The 21,604-nt window shown below is 41.1% G+C and overlaps 2 protein-coding genes across 2 annotated transcripts; one reads left to right on the plus strand and one right to left on the minus strand.

Moving 5' to 3' along the window:
* Positions 1 to 225: 225 nt before the first annotated feature.
* Positions 226 to 19,077, plus strand: ankrd10a (ankyrin repeat domain 10a). The gene is made up of 6 exons (XM_080530883.1): positions 226 to 562; positions 3,135 to 3,287; positions 6,396 to 6,487; positions 15,275 to 15,522; positions 15,833 to 15,919; positions 17,948 to 19,077. Exons 1-6 carry the CDS (start codon positions 362 to 364, stop codon positions 18,436 to 18,438), a joined length of 1,272 nt encoding a protein of 423 aa, XP_080387009.1. The 5' UTR covers positions 226 to 361; the 3' UTR covers positions 18,439 to 19,077.
* Positions 19,078 to 19,905: 828 nt separating this feature from the next.
* LOC308157441 (E3 ubiquitin-protein ligase CCNB1IP1-like) lies at positions 19,906 to 21,604 on the minus strand (the record flags this gene model as incomplete). The annotated part of the gene is made up of 4 exons (XM_080530994.1): positions 19,906 to 20,075; positions 20,497 to 20,662; positions 21,023 to 21,169; positions 21,314 to 21,604. The coding sequence occupies 4 exons, from the start codon at positions 21,602 to 21,604 to the stop codon at positions 19,906 to 19,908; spliced, it is 774 nt and encodes a 257-aa protein (XP_080387120.1).

Below are 21,604 nucleotides of genomic sequence, written 5' to 3' on the forward strand. Positions count from 1 at the left end.
AGAACATAATGGAATGTAAAAACTTTGACGCTCAATATCTCTGAACTGCCCTAAACGGAGATATCATATAACCTTATAATTCTGAGCTCACGATATGTTGTATCAAAGATCAGAGGTAGGGCCATTACATCTCCAGTCCGGGATTTGCTTTTCTCCCAAGTGGAGGGGGAGAGCAGAGCAGAGCAGAGCACTCTTTCCTTCCGCTCCTTTGTGTGCACCGTGCGATAGTCAGTCGCTCCCCGGCGAAAGCATCTCATCACAGAGTGCAGAAGGAGAGGGAGTTGCATTCTTGTCAGACATTGGTTATTATTGATAAGGGCTCTGTTCACCCTCACAGCTGTAACACTCATTAGGAGACATCATGTCTGTAGGCAGCATTGAGTCTGGCTTCTCCACCGACGAGGTGCTGAGTGTGCGGTTCCCTCTGCACCGCGCCTGTCGGGATGGAGACGTGGGCGCTTTGTGCTCGCTGCTCCAGGGCACCACGTACCAGGCTGACCTCACCGCAGAAGACTCTTTTTACGGATGGACTCCGATTCATTGGGCAGCACATTTCGGAAAGGTAATGTAATATCAAACAAAACATTTTGATTTGCATTAGAACCTGCAACCGGCTGTTTGTCACACACGAGAAGTGTGAATAGATCAGCTAGGAGGAACATTTGAATGCTGCGCATGCTGACTGGAACACTTCAGAGTCATGCAGATTCTTATGGGCTCTCTAAATTGCCTTAGTATACTATATATGGTTATATATTATTATTATTATATCTTGTTTATATTACAATTTAACAATGCATGGTGTATTGTTGTGAGATTGGCTGGCTTTGCAGCTATTACCAGAGAGGCATGTCTTTCTTTCCTGTAACTGTTATACTCCAGTAGCACTTTTTTTCGGGTAATCTAAAATTGTTCTGAGCGCAGCTGCCTGCAGCTTTTTATTGGTCGTGCGTAGTCCAATGACTATCAACGCGCCAAAAATAGTTGCATGTATTTCTTTTTAACGTAAACGGCAAATGTGTTTGCAGTGTACTGATTATACAAACCAAATTGCCAAACCATTATGCCGCCAAGTTTGTAAAGTATGTTTGTTTTGTAATACATTTCCCCATAATATGATGCATGGGCGTACCTCCTAAATTTACGTGTTTTCATATATTTTTTTTCCAAAGCAAAATTACGAGATAGATAAATGGAACGAGATAGATAAATGGAAAATGTATAATAATAATAATAATAATAATAATGGGTGAGATTTTTGAACGGCTCATTCAAAGACAGCTCGAGCACTTTGATTCACTATCACACTGACGCAGTGCATGATGGGTACGTTAATCTCCAACTCTACTTCCTCATACTTGCTTGAAGCATCAACAACCACATGCACACTAGCAGAGATTATAGCCCTCTTTCTTTGGGATTGTTTTGGCGCAAGGATTAAAACCTCAATTCCAGACATGAACCCCCTTTTACATGTGAGGTTTGAACAAGTTGTTAAAAATGAAAATGACACTTAGTTTAGGCCCAACTGATAAAAGAATGGTTGCTTGGTTGAATGCTGACCAATATGGTACACCGCAAACACTGCATCCAAGCCAGGCAAAAAGATTGGTCCTGCACTGGTCCACAAGTGGCTGTAGCTTGGAGAGAGAGAGAGCACAGTAGTGTCCTTAAAAAAAAGAGAGAAGGGAAAATGGAGAAAAAGGGGAGGGAAATAAAATACAGCCCACTGCCATACATCTGCTGAGTATTTGTTTTTCTTCAAACGGCTGCAGCTGCCTTGTACGTTGGCGGGATCTAGACATTGGACTGTGTGTGTGTGTGTGTGTGTGTGTGTGTGTGTGTGTGTGTGTGTGTGTGTGTGTGTGTGTGTGTGTGTGTGTGTGTCTGTGTGTCTGTGTGTCTGTGTCATTGGCCAGGTTCTTCTGTGTGAGCTTCTGTCTGAGGAAAGTTTCATAGATGTTTGAAAGGGGGGAAAGGAACAGGGCTAGGAAAAAATGAGAGGGACGGGGTGAGTAGACTATTAGGCTTGTTACCATGGTGTTCAATGGCACTTCATGATGACCATTGCTGCTATATAGGCTACCTGTTACACTTGACTACATGCACAGTCGAGAACTCATTAGGTAGTCTGTGCGTCAGACACAACATGTATTTTATGGACCAATGGCTGCTGCTTCTTTATTTTTAAAAATATTTTATTTTCAGTTTTTCAGTTTTATACACAAGACAAACAAACGAACACACAAACAACAAGCTGCCAGGCATACATGTCTAGTATGATTTGGTTCCAACCAATTCCCCTAATGCAACATTGTCAGGTATTACAAGGATACAACTAAAGAGTACAAGTAAAATAAAATAAAGAGAAGGAAAAAAAGAAAAGGAGTACAGGCTTGCATCACTACAGGATATAATCAACAATTCTTTACATTTTTAGATAATCATTAATTGGACCCCTTATGTTCAAATATCTATTGGGACCTTTAGAGTTGTAGAAGCGTATTCTCTCCATTTGCATGAACTGCTGCTTCTTTATAAACTATACAGAGCTCTGTCTGGTGACGGGAGTGAAGCTTAAGTAATTTTTCAACTGGTTGTCACACCCTCGTCTTTGATATATGCAACTGCCAGACCGCAAGTCGTCCCTGAGAATTTCGTCTGGTTAATGTTAATGTTTGTTTGGCAGGGAAACACCGTCTCCCGCCAAAACATCACAGGGTGTGGTGTGTGTCGTGCCTACACAGTAACTGGCCTGGGCAGGAGCACAGTCTCTCAACTGTGCCTAATAGGTGTTGTCTTTTTGAAAGAAAAAAACATGTAGGCAATAGATGCTACTGACAACTCGGTGTGGCATTCAAGATCAGGCCAAACGCACCTGTTGTTTCCGATTGTTTTCTGGTACGAAACTGAACTGAAACTGCTGTGGAGTTATGTTGTGTACTGTGACTGGTTTGTGGATCGGCTGTGTGTAGCAGTACTGTCAATCATTAACAACCTAGTGGACCTTCTTCTCTATTTGATTGGTTCAGATTAAGGAGTCATAAAGAGTCCTTTGTATATTGATTCTCTCTCTCTCTCTCTCTCTCTCTCTCTCTCTCTCCTCGCTCACACACACACGCACACACACACAGCTGGAGTGTGTCATGCGCCTTGTGCAGGTGGGCTGTGAGGTGAACGCCATGACGACGAGGTTCGCCCAGACACCTGCTCACATCGCTGCATTCGGAGGCCACCCTGAGTGTGTCCTGTGGCTGCTGCAGGCCGGGGCAGACATCAGCAGGCAGGTGGGTCTCAACCACCACCTTTTACCTTGAAAATCACACTCATCTCTAAATACAAACAAAAAAGATAAACAGATTAGCTTGAAACAAACAGCATGATTTGTGTTCAGTTTTTTTGTAAACTCTTACATGCCTCTACAGTTTTGTGATCCAAAGATGGTTGTTTGTACACTGACAACTACCGGTAGATTCTTTTCCCCACGTTTCCAAACCGTCCTACAGATGCCTTGCCCTGTACTATACTGCCACACCTCTTCTTCTCTGTGTGTGCACGTAGACCCAAATGATCCTATAATGGGATCAATTTGACTTTAGGTGGCAGGGCCAGGAACGGCTGGTCTGTCTGAGGTCCTGGGCTTCCACAGTCAGGCTCCACTGGTCATGTTGTACTGAGATGAGTAAGGGCGTGTTCCAGACAGTCCGCAAAGCGATGCCTACAATAATATGATATAGCAATTTGATGTCCAATTATTAGGTTGATGACTTGCAACCATTTGTATCATTTATGCAGTGCAACTGTAGATTTGATGATCTGGAAGATGCCCAAAGATACAGCAAAGAGCATCAGACAGACAGACAGACAGACAGACAGGCAGGCAGACAGACAGGCAGGCAGACAGGCAGACAGATGTGCCGCTCACACAGTTCACATGACGGTTGCCACCTGCCAGCCTCTGTCTGTGCCTCAGTGAAAACAGCTCTGACTGCACCTAGAGGAAGCAGGCAGGCAAGCTCTGCTAGGGAAATCAGATTAGAAGGTCATGATTGTGTAACTCTCCACTCCATCCTCTCCCCTGGCTCTTGATGTGGCGTTGGTTTTGTACAGGGAGGTCAAGCTTAAATGGCCTGCTCTGAAGTTAGATAACCTCCGTAATAAAAATGTAATAGTGGGAGAGACAGTTTTGCTTCCTGGGCTTTTCTTTAAAAAGAAATGCTCTATGCACTACGTTGGAAGTGTGGAAACAGGCTGCCTCTGTAATAACAGACCTACTGGAGAAGTAGAACATACATCTGGATGTATAGTGTGACTCTGTTTACAGAGCTATTTGGCAAAGTAAAGCAAGATAGAGCAAGGAGCAATTCTCAATAAAATGTGTCGAAAGGTTGTTTGACTCAGTTGCAAAAAAGCTGTTGAAGAAAGGTTATGTTTGACTCTGGGTGCTAACTTTACAAACAGGCTAGTCCAGTCACACTTTGGAGCTCTGTAGCTGTATGACATCATGTCATTCTGCCACTGCACATCATGTCACATAAGAAATAGTTTTAGGAGGAGCTAAGAAAATGAATTGCCAAAAAGTACAGATACAGATACCTAAATGACATTTGTCTGACTTGAGTCATTGTGCAATAATAGTACAGCACCAGGATGTCACATTGTAAATGAAGGTGGGGACACTTAAGCAAAATTTGTTCTCATCTTTAAAAAAAAAAAAAAAAAAACATAATAGTGTTGTTACAATTTCAAAATCCAATCTAGAAAATGACCTGGAAGCATTTTAATGACGACCGCACCTGCTGCCAATATCAGAGGTGGTCATTTGCGCTAGCCTTTACCCTCATGGTTTTATTTTTTTTACAGAAAACACAACACCAATTATGTCCATCAATGTTATATTCAATATGTAATATGTATATCTTTAAAATACAAAATATGGTATTCTTATGTCCTAAACACAACCAGTGCATAATGTTTTTGCATGGTATTGATCTAATTCAATGATTACACTGTTACTCTAACATCAACAAATGTATGTCTCTGGACCTCACTCTGGGTCAGGATGCCTGGGGCTTCTACTGTTAATGATGTGAGGAACATTTTGTTTTAATGAACCACAGTAGACAGACATGGCAGAGAGAGAATTATGGGTCAAGCTTAGATGTCTGATCTCATGAAATGGGGTGAGTAGAGAGGGATTGTGATGCTACATCACAACGGGGAACATCACTGCACTATCCTAAAACACGCACGCACGCACACACACACACAGACACACACACACACACACACACATACACACACACACAGACACACACACACAGACACAGACAAAGGCCCTCTCTCCCTCCCCATCCCTGAAACTGTTCACTGACAGTGAAGTTATGATGCTGTCTGACCTACATTCCAGCAGCATGTAGCAGAACGGTAGCTGGGGGGCGGATTTACTGGCGAGAGTGCTAATGTTTCAGTTCTCCATGGCTCCAGAGGGCGCCATAGATCGGAGTTCAGGAAGAGTTCAGCAGCACAGTGTTGACGTTGGCAGACAGACCTTTTCACTGCCTTCCAGTTTCTCAAATGTCTCAATTTGGATTGCTGTATGTCTGCAGCTGTGCGTAAATGAGTTGACTGGCGTTACATAGGAATGACGTTCCCTTTGCTGGGACACGATGGGAAGCCTAAAATGAACATTTAACAGATGGTCACCATGACTCAACAGCAAGTTGTAAGTGGTCTAGCCTGGAAATATAAAACATGTTCGTGAGAAAATAGTGTTTAATCAGCACTAGAATGAATATGGCCAAATGATGAAAGAAGGCAGTGTCTAATTTGGGAACTGTAAGCTCACTCCTTCCTAAAGCTCCCAAAACCATGTGATTACATTACATTTAGTTTTAGAAATAGACTCTATTTTTGAACATTTTAAATATATTGTAAGGAAGGGGCAGGACTAGATACGTTTTCACTTCCTCTTGTCACCTCCCGAACCCGCTAGTGTATTTTTTTTTTTTACTTTTATGTTTTATATGTTTATTGTGTTTGGGACAAATACACATCAAATCAAATTACCCCCAAATACATCATCCAGGGTAAAATCCTCAATCTAGCAATACCTAGCAATTGATTTACAGTCATCTGGAAAATGTTTTTGAGGTAAAATCTTTTTGAAATTGTCCATTTAGTTGTCCCTTTAGAGCACTGAAAAACACTGTAGAAATAAATGGCCAACATGTACATTAGAAATGTATGTCATGTTTAGGCTTTTGTGTGTGTATACAAAATACATATTAGCTAACCCCAATGCTTGACTTCCTTTCTCCCTTTACTGGTTTAGGAGCATGGTTGATCCTCTTGTATTCTGTACTGTTATTTTAACGTATTTTGTTTTGTTCCAGGACTATGTGGGTGAGACCCCCATCCACAAGGCAGCCCGGGCGGGTAGTATGGAGTGCATCAATGCCCTCCTGATACAGGGCGCTAAACCGGAGTAAGTCTCCCTTCGAACCATGCCGGCTAAACCTGCACCACCCAAAGCTTTGTTCCCATGGCAACAATATTATTGACAAAGGGGAACTCCGCCATGTGGCCTGTGTTGCATTCTGGCCCCTTTTTTAAAAACCAGAGCAGCTCAGGTGTGAAACTGGCACCGTAATTGCTCAGTAATCATCACATTTGTGTGCCATCTCTGTTCTGGTTTGTGCTGTAGAAATATCATTTGTGAAACGTTTGTATAGAACTAATTAGACACTACAAACAAATAATCACTTTTTGTCATTACTGAGTGACTTGGGGGTGGCCAACTTCTTATGGCTTCTCTGTTCTCCTCATTTCATTCTAAAGGAGCCAGATGGCTTTGTAATGAAACGGCTGAAGTGCCTGATGATAATTTGGCCAAGTAACCAAATGGCTTGTAAAGGATTTGGGTCTCTGTTGGGCCATAAGCTCATTAGAATTTTTATGCGGGGCTCCAAATCCTCTTTAGTAGACCATCTGAAAGGAAACGTCTTCCTCTGTGTGAAGAACCTTCTTGGTTAGTTGTGATAGAGTTTTGGACTTCTCAACCTTCTCAGGTTGGTCCAATATATATACAGTAAATATACTGCAAAACCATCGCTTCATCCACTTGCAATTATAGTCTTGCCCGCAAGAATCTACCATAACTCCCTAGATACCTTGATACCTGTCGTTTGCATCTAATGTGTGCAATTTTCAAGAATATTGGTGGGGTTCCTCTTCAATAATTCTGCTGCTGTGGTGGTAGTAGTTCTTCTTTTATTAATGTTTCTGTTGTTTCAATGTCTTTATTATAGCTAATGCTAATTATATGATATCAGTGAATGTTAGGTGGAGCCTTGGACAAATGCACATTTCCTCTGGATTGCACAGTATCTCTAGAGAGTAGGGATTTCTCCCTGCGGGATATTTTATTACTATAAAATGGCTTGCGGCCACTTTTGATAATGTTACTCAACAGTTATCATGCAGTTTTTTTTAATACAGCTATTGTAGCTCAACACTTCAATTTCAGAGGTTAGACTAAGTAGACTCGTATTTTTTTCTAGCATGAATGGCTAGAAGAAGCCTGACTTAAGTTAAGTTAAGTGTAATGAAGGAGATTAATAATCACCACAGATGGTGGCTCCCTTTAGCATTGATAGTGTATCTCTCCCTTGCCAAACATGCTCTTCCTCCTACTAGTTGGAGGAGTTGATTAAACAGAATTATGAGTGCAAGTGCTTTGACTACGTTAGTATCCTGTTATGAAGTTATCGCGACGCCTGAGAAACCACCACCGCACACTGACTGAACATAATAAATACATTCTAGTGATTTCTCTGGTTGGTCAGTGTCATCTTTATGATGTCCTTAATTGATTTGAACTGCTTTTGTTTGATCGTCCTCACTAGCAAGCACTCTATTTGGATGCTTATCTGATTAGCAGGAGCAATTGTATGTTTCGACTAATAGCACAATCAGTTTACAACTGGTAGTTCAATGTGTTGCTAGTTAACACCTATCTCAATACCGAAACCCTCCACTGTTGCATGTGTTTTCAGATTGATTACAGACATTGTCCCTCATTAATTTGATCACGATTATTGTTTATGGGTTCACACAGTAAGGTCGAAACTGTTCACTTTTTGGATTGAGTGAATCAAAGTTGAGCCGTTTCAACTTCGATTCACTCAATCCTAGGTTAACAGTCATGTTCATCAGGCATAATCAAGATTTCACTTCTCTTTGACATGGCCTGTCACAACTACACAAATATCCACACAAGGACTGTTGTACCATCCTAGGAAATGTGCATTTGCTCCATGTTCCCTCCTGAACCTGAACATTAACTGTGAGAAGTTTGGTTTTAGTTAATGTAAATGTTTTAAAGGTTTCATTACTGCAAGTGTGTGTTTAAGCATTTTATGTTTGTATCATATTTGTATTTTCTTTGACAGCACTACAGATATTAGTCCTGAGTTAGTGACCAGATAAAGGGTGTAGAGTATGTACTGTAGATTTAGTTAAGGCAGGGAAGCTCATGTTTTTAGATTTTATTTTGCAGTCAAATTTATGATTTACGTGATCGCGTAACTCCGGGGACTTACTATATGTTTCTTTAATGTACCACTAATCCAGGGGTCCCTCAATTATTTTGTTTCAGGGCCCCAAATTGACATAAATAATTTCCTGGACCCAGCAATTTGGTGCAGACTATTTCAACACATTACAATGACATCTAAGTGTATTCTAATCAATCTAAAATATGCTCTTTATTGGTTGGATTTGAACCACAAAACGCTGAAATATAGGATAGAAATGCAAATGTTTATAGTTGATCAATTCATAGTGGTTAGTTAGATTCCCAAAGTTTAAAACCCAAGTTTGTGAACTGCTACACTAATCATAGGAAGAAGATATTACCGTACTCAACTTGTATTTGTAAATAATAACCTGAATCATATTTCAGAACTTCACAATTTGAACAGGAATATATTTTGATGGCTTTCAAAAGCTTGGCCAACTCGTTAGTTAATTGTCAGTGATCTTAATGTTAATCGACAATGATGAGATTTTGTTGAGATTCCGCAGACAAACTGAGCTACGTTACCAGAGTGCTGTAACTTCCCTTTAAATCCGACAATAGGCTATTTTTTAAATGTTCACATCACAATTCGTCATGACGCATTCAATACAGTAGTGTCGAAAATAGACTTTTGATTTCTCTTGAAACCCTAAACAACATGACTCTAAAAAAGTTTATTTAAAATTGATCTTTCTTCTTACGGTTAGCGTACTTCACATGCAAAGCCAGGAAGTACGGTATTTTTTCTTCATCATTTGCTCCTCTTCTGTGTTCTTTTTCACATTACCGGTACGGTAGTCCTTCGAGTAGAAGACTGGAGAACATCTGGTTTTCATCTATTGAACCTGAAAAAAATGAATCTTAAAAAATCATCTCCACTACGGTACTGTAGTTTGTAAGGAGCTTTTTTGTGTGAAGATGGTTTAATCGGATCCCCACCCTAGACGATGCTGTCAACGTGCGTTTTCTCTGGAATGGAATCAAAAGACCAAATGGAACCTTTGTTTTATTCCCACATTGACTTTGTTTCCTGATGTCACCTTTGCAGACACAGTTTTGTCTTAAAAGCCTTGTGGACTTTGTGGGGTCTCTACTCATTCAAGAAGATTTGGAGGAATGGGCTTGGTTCTTTCAAGATTCCTCCTTGGGGTCCTATTCAGCCTTTGTTGCTCCCAGCTCAATTCCCAACGGTTCCCCTCTGTGACCAACCAGGTCATTATTGTTAAAGACAATTTGTTCTCAATGATTTACTGGGCCAAATAAAGGTTAAATAATCCAACTGTGGTACACCTAACAGGATACTTCTCTTCAACAACCAATGTTGTGTGCATTAGTGATTGCTAATCCTAATCTCTTATTCCTAATGTAATGGTTCTTCCCTTGCTTGTCGAGAACTTCCATCACGGCCATCGGTTCAATCTTGAATTCCATATGGTATAGCCTACTTCACCACTGATGCCATCAGCTCTTAATGCCTTTATACTGTGCCAAGGTCTTGCGTTATGTTCAGAGAACAGGTCCTCTCCATTCAACCTCTTCATAATCTATGCTTTCTGGTTCTAATTCTGCTTTTGTCCTGTGAAGAAAAATTAAGATTGTAATTTCACTTTCGGTGATGGTTTTTCCCCATAATTTCTGTTTCTTTCCTGTGTGGATGTTTCACCCGGATTGGTGCCAAACACCAGCAATGCATCTTGCTCTGCATTCTTCCTCAATTTAACACAAACATCTCCAAATATCAAAATGTCCCTGTTTATTCCAGCTTTTAAACTGCCATGGCATTGCAGGAATCAAACACATTGTTGTATTCACTTTCAAGAGAAATCAAATACATAGCTCTAGATTTAGTTCGTTCGTTCCAATTTTTCGCAATCTAGATGTTTATCGAAGGTCGTCGTGGTCGTTCAAGTGTGCGATTTCTTTTTTTTACATTATTTTGAGGTATTCCCTGCTGGGATCAGAAACCTTGAGCGCTGCACGGCTGTGCACAGGGCTTTTACATTTTTGCGTTTAGTTCTGGGTGTTTCCAATTGGCCATTATTGACTGCTGTATTGGGTTTTTTGTTTTTATTTCAAAAGAAAAAAAATGACATCATGAGCTTCCTGTATTTTAGAATGTTTCATGGTACAGTCAGTGAAGGTGCAAAGATATACAGTCCTGTTAGGACACGTGTAGTAAGTAAGAGTGATTTAAGTCTGTAGGGGTGGAATCCTAACTCGAGATCAGTGTGCGTAAATCTTGCTTTCATGTAAATGGGAAATTTGCACAATGATACAATTTACGTGCGCAGATTTCGTTAGGATTCCATCTTTAGTGGAATTACGATTTCAGTTAGGAGTTAGGATTCCATCCTTAGTGTTTAAGTCTTCAATGATGTATACAGGCTAACAATGATTCATCAATGTATCCATGTTTATGTTGGACTAATTTACTGTTTTGAATGTTTCAATATATTTGATTTAGATCTGTTTTGAAATAATTTGCTACCTTTTCTATAATGAAACGGTCATCCTTAGAATCTAATGTAAAACAATTGTACTGTTACAAAAAACAAAACCCCTACACGTTTCGATGTTTTGCAGCTATTGAATTTGAACATTACTTGATTTTCTCAAGTAATCCCAGAAAAAGGGGAGCATTCCAAATAGGCACTGCAGAATCTGCCACAAGTGCTTCAGCGAACATCTTACAGTTGTGGCATTGAGTGTTCTCACTATCGCTTCCTACAGTTTCTACACACTGGCAAACTGTTGAGGTATTTCTTGCAGTGATTGGTTCTCATGCTAGGAGAGCAGTGCTGTTAGCCATGTTTAGACCTGCATGCTTTGCTTATACCTAATTGTTAATCTAATTTAATTCAGATACTTGCTAACTAACCATACGATTATTGTCCAAGTCCAGGACTAGTGCAGTCTCAATAAAAACCATTAGTTATGTGTATACTATTGAGTCTGAGAATGGGAGAAGCTAGTCAGAGTGGAATAGGATGACATGACTTTTTCTGACAGAAGCATTTGATGAAAAACAAATGCTTCTTCAAACACGATCTGTCCTAACTGGCTAATGTGGACATGTTCTTGAAATCCTATTGATCTCAGATCACATTTTGCCAACATAGCCCGGCTTTCAAACCATGACAGTTTTTACTCTCAATGCCAGACAAGCGGTTAACAGATTGACAGGGTTTTAATTCCATTCTAATTGTTTGTCATTAGAAATATAAAAACGTATTATAATGATAAAGCGTCCTGACAGAAGAATCTTGTTAATTATAGGCTGCCCTTCTTAAAAGTCAGACTAATTGAATAACCACAGTATACTCTGACAATATACACAAACATGTTTATTTATAGAAAGGAAAGAGTTGCTATTGGCCAAAATCCATATCTTATTGATGGGACTTTCCATGGATCCTGCTGGTATCCAGATGTTTATTTTTATTAGTTTTCATCCTGGAAACATCTAAATACCTGTTTGATTGAATAGAATCCCGAGTATCTGGTCTATTTTGAGCTCGACTCTTTACGCTTCCACAGCCCTTGTAAGGACAATTCTAACCACATTGCTGTGTTCTGTTTTTGATTAGACACTTTCCCTTTCCCTAGGCTGAGTTGGTATTTTGTCTCATCACTTAATATGTGGTGATTATGTATGATGACATCGTTGATAATTTAGAATTGTAAGAGTGCTTAGAATATTCCTATCATATTGATGCATCTGATTTTAGATTCTCTGTGTAGTACAAAAACTAGATCTTTCAAGATAATTTGGGAATTCTGTGAAACTCTCAAAGATGATTTGTTAGTAAGGTCAAAGGTCAGTTCTAATGTCAAAAGAAGATGTTTTAATTGATAACCCTCACATCCTTATTCATCAATACTATATCACTGTGTACATTAGCTGAAGGCCAAGATGGGTGTTGGCTCAGGCCTGTAGTTAATACCTGTAGGTTGTCTGGCATTGAGAGAGGCTGCCTTATTCAGATGACTCGCCAATAAGTTGCAGTCATTAAACTTTTGAATTCAGATCCTGTTTGGAAACATTTTATTTTCAAGTAGGGGGGTCACTGAATAGGTAATCTGTAAAAAAAAAAAAAAAAATTTAATTCTGTACATTTAACGAAATGCATATTGTTCAATTGTTTGAGCTTTTATGTTAAAGTCTAAGAACTTGTTAGACTTATTAGTCATAAGTCATCTGAATTCATGAATGATCAATCTCTATTACTAATCTAGCAGTATTAAATTGCCATATGAATGTCACTATGGGTTGATGCACCAGAAGTTAATAACAAATAGATAATAATGAATGAGTCAGTTTTTCAGACTATAATCTGTTGCATGATGTAAGCCTAGGCCTGCATAATATATAGGTGATAATAATGCATGAGCAACATGTACATTTGTTGGTCACACTTTAAACAAGTCCCTATACCCTGTGTAGTAACTCTGTAATTAGTCAAATGTAATAAACATTTTTACAAATGTATTAACATTATGCTGTTACATAGTAATTACATAGTAATGGAGATGAGTGGTTTTGTGGTATTGCATTCTTATTCTACTTGTGCAGTAACACAAACCATCACACGGTTATTAGTAATTACAGTGTAGCTACACAGGCAGAGGGGCAGGGTTTTGTAAAGTGTTACCGATGTGTTAGTGTTGATAGGTCCACTTTTGGTGGGCACTTATAGTGTCTCAACATTCCCTACTCGAAGCGATTGCTTTGAGCCATGTTTGGAGAGACGTCTGCAGCAGAATACTTCTCCCTCTAAGGACCAGATGTTCTGCCCACGGCACAATTCAGGTGCCAAATCCTCCTAGACAAAAACACATTTGACATATAACACCTGCTAATGTCATTTTCTTGGCACGGCTTTTGTAGACACACTTTCCTTTTGGTTGCAATAATGTACTATAGGATGGTGAGTCTAATTAGCTATGAATGTTAAAGGATCTTTGAAATTCTTAATTGCCAAGTTGGAGAAAAGCACTGCATATTGTATGGTATCTTGGACCTACTTTCCAAGGCATGTGTATTTAAAAGCATTCAAAATCGGCTCTTATTATCAGAGGTTATTATGGTGCACAACCCAGAGTGATGTGATATGGTGTTTTTGTACGGTGTGTTAAGATTAATAATCTGGTTACAAATTGGGAGGCCCTGCCTCGTCATACCAGTATATGTGGAGAGAGTAACTCCAGGTTTTCGTTCGTTCATGAATTCTAATGCACAGTGCACACACACACTGCAGCAGGAGATGGTCAATCCCAATGGTGTATATACCCCAATCCTTGCTATGTCAGATGGAAAGAGTCCATTCACCTGTATCCCAGTTCTTTGATTTCTTTCACATTATCCATGACTTGCAAGAACTGTAATTGACAGAATACGGTACTCCAGTTCCTTAACGGTGACTAGTCTGTAAACATTCCGATCGACATATTTACCTCCTCTAGTCTGTTATTCGTACGGACTGAAGATCACTCGGTGTCTTACAGACCATCTAAGGCCATTGCTTTTCCTCAGTGAGGCCCATCTGTTTCCCTGGACCCGGTCCATTTGAAGAACTTGTCTTTACGCCTCCTGCTGTCGTGTCTTCAATTGACCCATGGATACCACTGTTATTATATTTACTCTACTTTCTACTTCATCTGTCATCAAGCATATCATGTAGATATGGACTTTGTGAAGCTGATTGGCCATGGCATCCTCTTAGCCAGAAACAGAAGACCACACTGTATAAGGTTAAGAAATCTTCCCTAGTGTCTGACGCTTTTGATTGTCCGTGATGAATGAGAAGAAATTTGAGTAAGCATCATTATATGTAGACACACATTCTAAAATAGACAACAAGTTAAGTCCAACAAATAGGACTTAAGTATAGGAACATCATCTTCAAAATATCATGTTTTCTGCCAAAACTTGCCAAACTGACTCTGTGGCCTCAAGAGTGAACTAGGCTCCGATATATATCTTAGGTCTTTCCTTTGCATGATCTGTTCATGCTACATACTCCTAGTCCACATGGATTGGAACCTCTCAGGAACCCCTACCTTTTATAGGCATACTCTACACACAGCGTAGCTTTCAGAAAAGACTGAAGCTGAAGACCTTTACCTTCCTCTATCTACCTGCTTTTTAACCGGTTTCAAGGATTCATATCATCATGTCTTCTTTCCTCATAAACATGAGATGACTTCTTTAAGTCAGCTGCATCCTGGAACTTCAACAGGGAATTTACCCGATTTTCAAGTGGAACCACGTTCTCTAGTACGTCACATCAGACGTCTGTTTGTCTTTGACGTCTTCTAAATAGCCTTCTAAAAAGTCTTATAACAAGATAACCTCTTACAGACATTTTATTTGAAGTCGGGATAAAGGTTATAATGATTGTAAAGAAATGTGTTTGCCTCTCAGTTGGCATGTTTAATGCTATCTATCCATCATTGGAAGTTGACCATCTCCTGTTGTAGTATTTGTCCCACACATTTTTATTTATTTCTATTTTTATTTCAGGATATAATTGGATTAGCTTGTCTGACACTCACAGTGAGGACAACAATCATTAGGATGACACCAGATGTAGAGTAGATTGTGAAAGTTAGACAGGTGGCTGTGTGACTTGTCTTCTGCATGCTAGCTTTAGTCCATGGACATTGCTAACAGGGTCCTCTCTCACTGCGCAGCTTAAGGAACGCAAATGGCCTGACAGCTGCGGACTTGGCCCATGCTCAGGGCTTCCGGGAGTGTGCCCAGCTCCTCTCCAACGCTCAAAACCATTTCAACCAGCATTTCAACGGTTTCCATACCAACGGGGCACTAAATAGCAACCGTTCCCTCTGCCAAGGCCGTGGCATCCACAACGGGGTAGCCAATAGAAAGAGGCTCATGGAAGACATGGAGCCGAACCACGTCAAAAAGGCCAGAACTGACGGTAGGGGGTTGTGATAAATTGTGTATTTGAGCTTGAAGACAAGTGTGATTTCTACTCTGTATCCCCCTATCCCAAGTCACTGTATTTCTAGCCACATCAAAACAGAAAAGTAAGAAAAAAAAGTATTCTTTTAATGTTATAATTAAAGGGCCGTTTTCCCGGGCACATATTCAATCAAGTGCTAGACTAAAATGATCTTAAATGGAGGTTCTCCATTGAATGTGCAAGTGAACTCAGAACATTGGTTCATTTATTTCTGGGGAAACCCACTCATAACTGAGCTTATGAAAGTCTGAATGTCCTTTCTCAGGTGTGGACCTCCCCACGAGGATGCAGAACGGATGTGGAGTGGAGTTGGAGAGCATGCTCTTGGAGTCTGCACCAGAACCCCTCTCAGGTGGGACAAGGCCTGTAACGTGCGAGCTCATGGGTACTGAGACCCAGCAGGACTTGGGGCTCATGGGTACGGGGGCCCAGCAGGACTTGGGGCTCATGGGTACGGAGGCCCAGCAGGACTTGGTGCTCATGGAGAGCCCCACCTCAACAGCCCCCAAAGAGCTGGAGATCTCCACTGTGGCAGATACAGAACAGAGTTATAGAGATACAGAGATACAGAACCCCTACCGCGGCACTAATTCGTACTTCTATTTGTAGTGGCATTTCTTCTAACTCAGTTGTGTGTGTGTGTGTGTGTGTGCGTGTGTGTGTGTGTGTGTGTGTGGCTGAGTATAGGTTACTGTAATATTGAGTAGTGCACAGCAGTGGACTACTTGTGGACATTTGTTTAATTTTTTAATCCTGCATGACATAATTTGAACCAGAACAAATTTGACCCTTACTTTGAATTTTGTTTTGCATATCCGTCTTTCTCCTTTATCATTCACAAATGTACACAGGCCATTCCTCTGGGGAGATGCTGGTTATATCCACCTACTTTTGAGTCCCTTATGTTATCTGAGCTAACTACGCAAGGGCAGAATCCTTACTGTGGTGGACTAAAACTACTGTATACTGTCGGGCCTTAAATTAAAACGTCCTCCTGTGGCTGAGGACGAGCAAGACTTCTCTCCAACATGGCTGGTTTTAAAGAGGGCAGTGATGAGCTCATGTGGTTATGGATCAAAGAAAATAGTGTTCATCTTGACTGATCGCATGGTACAAGCAGCATGTTGTGACATAACATCATTGGAATTAACAAATAATTACTTTATTTTTTCATCCCAAGTCCCCCCTTCGATTTTCCCTTTCGGACATACCCGACACACACTCTATTTGATCTCCATGGCCTCCGCAAATTAAGCAAATTAATATCTAGACAAAGTGATTTCATATTTCGAATATGTGTAGGTGGAAAATATGTGTAGGTGGAAAGGTTTCTTAGAATCCTCATGGTGCTTATGAATGAATGAATGAATGGTCTTTATTGTCATTGATATAGTACAGGTACCAAACAACGAAATTCCCCTGGTGCTAGGAAAAAAATACTAAAAACAAGAAGGGAAAAAGAGCTGGTTTACATATGTTTGCCTCTGTGTTGAGCCTGTGTTGAAGTGAGGCACAAAAGGCAGACTCTCCTGACTACACTGTGATAAGTGAGCTTGTTTGTGTTGTTTAGTTAAGACCAGTTGTGTTTTATTCAGTTCAATAAAACATGCTGAGGCAAATAGTTTATATATTTTATTATCAAAGGGACACCCGTAACATAGGCTGTTCTGATTAAGCTTTTGTGCTGGGAGACTGTATTTGACCAACAGTGGCCTATGATATATTTTGTAATCAATCATCAACTTTATGTTTTGTTAGTGCAAATCCATTAAATGGTCAGTCATCATAAATTCCAATCTAGTTTGGCTTGGAGTCTGTGTTTATGGTGAATAACCTGGGATGTGTGTGCGTGTATGAGAGAGAAAGAGTGAGTGTGTGAGAAAGAGAGCGAGAGTGAGTATGTGAGAGGGTGATAATGTATTATCACAGACAAAATAATGTAATTAACCTATTGGTGATTACTAATGTGTGGCCATAAGAAAGATGATTTTCAACCCTGAGATATAATGTAGAGAAACTGTAATTTCTTTCTAATCTCCATAAAACAACAATTTCAGCAGATGACGGTAACCTCTATTGAAGGAAAAGTACCATTGTGTAGGCACGTATCAATTAGCCTATCCATTTTAGTATCAACGTGTTTCAGCACAGTCTTTTGAATACCGGGCTAAACCACTACGGACAACTTTCATTCGAATCTGACAATGACGAGGTGTGCAAAACAAAATCCAGAGGCCAAACGTTTGGTGGTAAGCCAGGCTGCTTAAACCTACTGTGATTAGTCTGTCAAGTCAAAGGTATTTTTGTTTTCCTTGCCATTGTTCCTGTCTCCTGTACCATCCAACATTGAACGTGACCCATGTCTTGTTTTAAATGACAGATGACCCTATAGCCACAGCTCTGAGGAACGGGCAGGGGCCACAGAGGACTATCACAACAACCAATGGTTTCTCCACCAACGGCCACTGCCACATGTCACCTCACCTCAACGGGGCCGGTGCAGCAGCACTCTCTAATGGATTCTCTGCTGCATTGTGGGGATCTCAGCCTTCCGCTGAGAATGGGCTGTCTTCCAGGCTACCCAATCAGGGTGCTGATGCAGAGGAGACCCGAGGGCGTTCGGCTGACATGTGCGGCTCGCTGCACCTGACAGGGAGCCCCAGCAGCTGCGTATCTCACCGGCCCTACTGGGGCGCCATGGTGACAGACCTCGGGGACACCCTGCACTACGGACACTACCACGGCTTTGGCGACACGGCAGAGGACCTGACCGACACCAGCCGGCTAGAGCAGCACAGCACTAGTGTGCGGGCCGAGCAGTGCTACAACCAGGCCGTCCTCAGTACCATGCACCTGTACCACGGGTCTTAAGAGAGGAAAGGCTAGCCTCCCAGGCCCTCCATCCATCCCTCCGCCTGCCCTCGTGGCGCCCTCCCCCCCTGTGTGCCCTTAGCCGTCCGCCTTAAACCCAACGGTTACCATGACGTCAGTGTTGCGCTGAGGAGATGGAAGAGCAGAGGGAAGATGGGCAAGTGGGCCTGATAACCAAAGGGAAGAAATAGCATTGTCTTTTTTTTTTTATGTTGTGTTTGAAATCATTATTTTACAATTATATGTTTGTTATAGAGAGAGATGTGATTGTGGTAAACGCTGGTTGTAGTTTGTCTGGTGATGATGATATTGCATGAAATGCATTAGTTTGTTATTCAAAGGTGCTGGTTATTAGAATTATATGAGTGATGATAAAATAAGTTGATGCCTGTTAGATGAAAGGGATGACTATCTATGTTTGGAATGTAGGTTTTGTGACGATTATTGCTGGTTATCATAAAATATGATTGTGTTTTTGTTTTATACTGAACTCTTTGTTTTATCTTTTCCTCTGAGCAGTACAAATGAACTCAAGCTGTAAAACAGTATTTCTCGTGGAGGTGCTATGTAAATTGACTTATGACAGCTCTTTTGAGATACATTTTTGTGTTCTCATGAAAATAAAATGAACAAATTGCATGCTTGAGTGTGTCTCAATTTTTGTTCCTAGCCTCAATTTATGAGGGCATGGAAAACATGCACAATTTGTATGACAAAACAAACAATCATGACAAAACAAAATGACACTCATGCTTTCTTAGTTTTGAGTGACATTGGTGCCGTTTACTATGACGAGGACAGTTTCTACAGCATGGGAAAGGTTTGATTGGAAAGGTAGGTCAGACATGCAAATGAATTAATAATTATAGTTAATACACATTTTATTCACTATTAGTTCTGTACAGTCCACTTAATACAAATATAATAGGTATGTGTAAAATGTTATATACTTTCTGTTGTGTAATTTGGGCTTATTTCAACAACAAATAAGACAAAATATTGTGATCCCATCACTTTCCATTCATGTTTTAGCTCATGCTTTTATTTAAGCTGTGAACCCGGCGATAAGCGAAACCGGAAGTCTTAATAGAGTTAGTCTTTTTAGGAAAAAACGTTTGTATGTGTTTATTTTGTATTATGTTTCAGTGTGCCAGAGGCTGGGGATTTTGTCAATGAAAGACTGAAATTTGCTCTAACAATGATGTCAGACTTATGGGTTCAATACACTAAAAACATCCACAAATACTGTAGTGTGCTCTTATTCTCCTTCTGAATATGTTACACACACAAATGTTGACATTTGCATTTTATTGTCAAAATAAGTTAAGACATCAAATATAATTTCATCCAGGTAACTTCAAGTAACACAACAAACTCACAAAGAGTTTTGACCAATAAAGAATCCACATTATAAGTCTACAATAAACCTTGATGTGCTAACACAAACCAGCAACATTGCCTATTTACTCAGTGCTTCTTGTTGAAGGAGCGGCCCCTGTCTCTAGCAGGGGAGCTGAACCGGAAGAATGTCTTGGCTCCATCTTCCAGTGAGGAGAAGAGCCTGCTGTCTCCCTCATACCCCATGGCCAGAAACGGAGGGCTCCCCCTGGGAGAAGGCTGCCTGGCTAGTCCCATTCCTGAGGAACAGGTGGAATCGATTGTTGTTGATGGAACATTATTTTCCCTACCTAGACAATCAACCCATCACATGGGGTGTTGAATCTGATAAGTGTTGATAGTACCCCATTTCCCCATACACTATAAATAAATCAACTCATCACACAGTGTTCTCTCCATGTCAGTGTTACTGAACCATTCAAAGTATAACAACTCCTCCCCTAAATCTACTTTACTTCCTCTCCAAATAATCTCAGCTGACTGATGCTAACAGGTCTGCCTGCGCATGCATTATTCCAATATTTAACACTGATCTCCCATTGACCATCAACCAACACCAACATCGTGATTTAAGTCCAAGTAACTCCCAAAGATCTCAAGATATGTGATGATAAGCCCCGATTACGGTACTGTCTGTCTACATTTCTCCCTTTCTCTAACCTGTGTTGAAATCTGAGGGTCCCTGGTGCATTGCCTCTCTCTCTTCCCCCGCCATGTTGCGCAGCCTCAGTGAGTCATAGAGCCCCTGCAGCTTCTGGTACTGCCTGCTCTTATCCATCAGATGCTCAGACACCTCGCTGTACTTCCTCTTGTACTCTTCCATCAACTGAGGCTCAGGAGGGAGGGATGGTCAGATTAGAAAAGAGAAGGTCACAGAGAAGGGGACCAAGAAGTGAGGGAATTTAGGTTAAATAGAAGAACAATAACAACATATTGGTTGGAGCCAATAAGTGTATGGTAGGGACTGGGGTCTATGGTAGGGACTGGGGTCTATGGTAGGGACTGGGGTCCCCCAGTAGGGACTGGGGTTATGCAGGCTTTGGTTCCAGCCCAGTACACCCCTGATTTAACTAATTATCAAGCACTCAATTAGCACAAGCATTAAAAAAGGGAGGTCTGCCACACAGCACACCACAATTAGGATTGAAGAACATTGGCGTTGCTATCATAGAACATTGTGTTTCACCTTCTTCAGAGAGGCTACCTCCCCTCTCATTGCGTTGAGTTCTAGCTCTCTGCTCTGGTTCTGCTGGGTCAACACCTTCTCTATCTGCTTGACTTGTCCCTCGGCCCGGGACAGACTGTACTCCTGATACATACGCTCCTGGTGCACCTGTAAAACACACACACGTACACACACGTGCACACACACACACACACACACACACACGGTGATGACTGTTTGAAAACTTTTTGGTTTATGATCTGATATCAGATCTGGGCCAATCCTGGATGGATCTTTTCTATCAAGACAGACCTGATAGTTCCAGAAGGCCAGTGCGCGGGCACTGATGTCCAGCACCGTGTCAGGCCTGAGTCCGGCCAGCACCATGGCTTTATACTCCTCAGACGGCGCCAACTCCGTGCGTACGATGTCCAATTTCCCCGAGAGCACAGAAGAGCAGGCGGGGCAGGTCGCCGGGGATCTGCTGAACTCTCCGTGCTGCTCACAGAAGGCGTGGGAGCAAGCTGTGATCCAGGCGAACCCACACAGCCTGGAGCGACACTTGGGGAAGTTGCAGAGCAGGATGTCGTTGCACAGAGACAT

Source organism: Nansenia antarctica (assembly GCF_963989245.1).
Source record: "Nansenia antarctica genome assembly, chromosome: 5".
Taxonomy (NCBI): Eukaryota; Metazoa; Chordata; class Actinopteri; order Argentiniformes; family Microstomatidae; genus Nansenia; species Nansenia antarctica.

What these genes read in the sequence shown, in the direction of transcription:
- ankrd10a (XM_080530883.1), top strand. Translation starts at nt 362, where the DNA reads ATGTCTGTAGGCAGCATTGAGTCTGGCTTCTCCACCGACGAGGTGCTG. An exon ending in GGGCAGCACATTTCGGAAAG is followed by an intron (nt 563 to 3,134) that starts GTAATGTAATAT and finishes ACACACACACAG; the next exon opens with CTGGAGTGTGTCATGCGCCT. An exon ending in CAAAAAGGCCAGAACTGACG is followed by an intron (nt 15,523 to 15,832) that starts GTAGGGGGTTGT and finishes GTCCTTTCTCAG; the next exon opens with GTGTGGACCTCCCCACGAGG.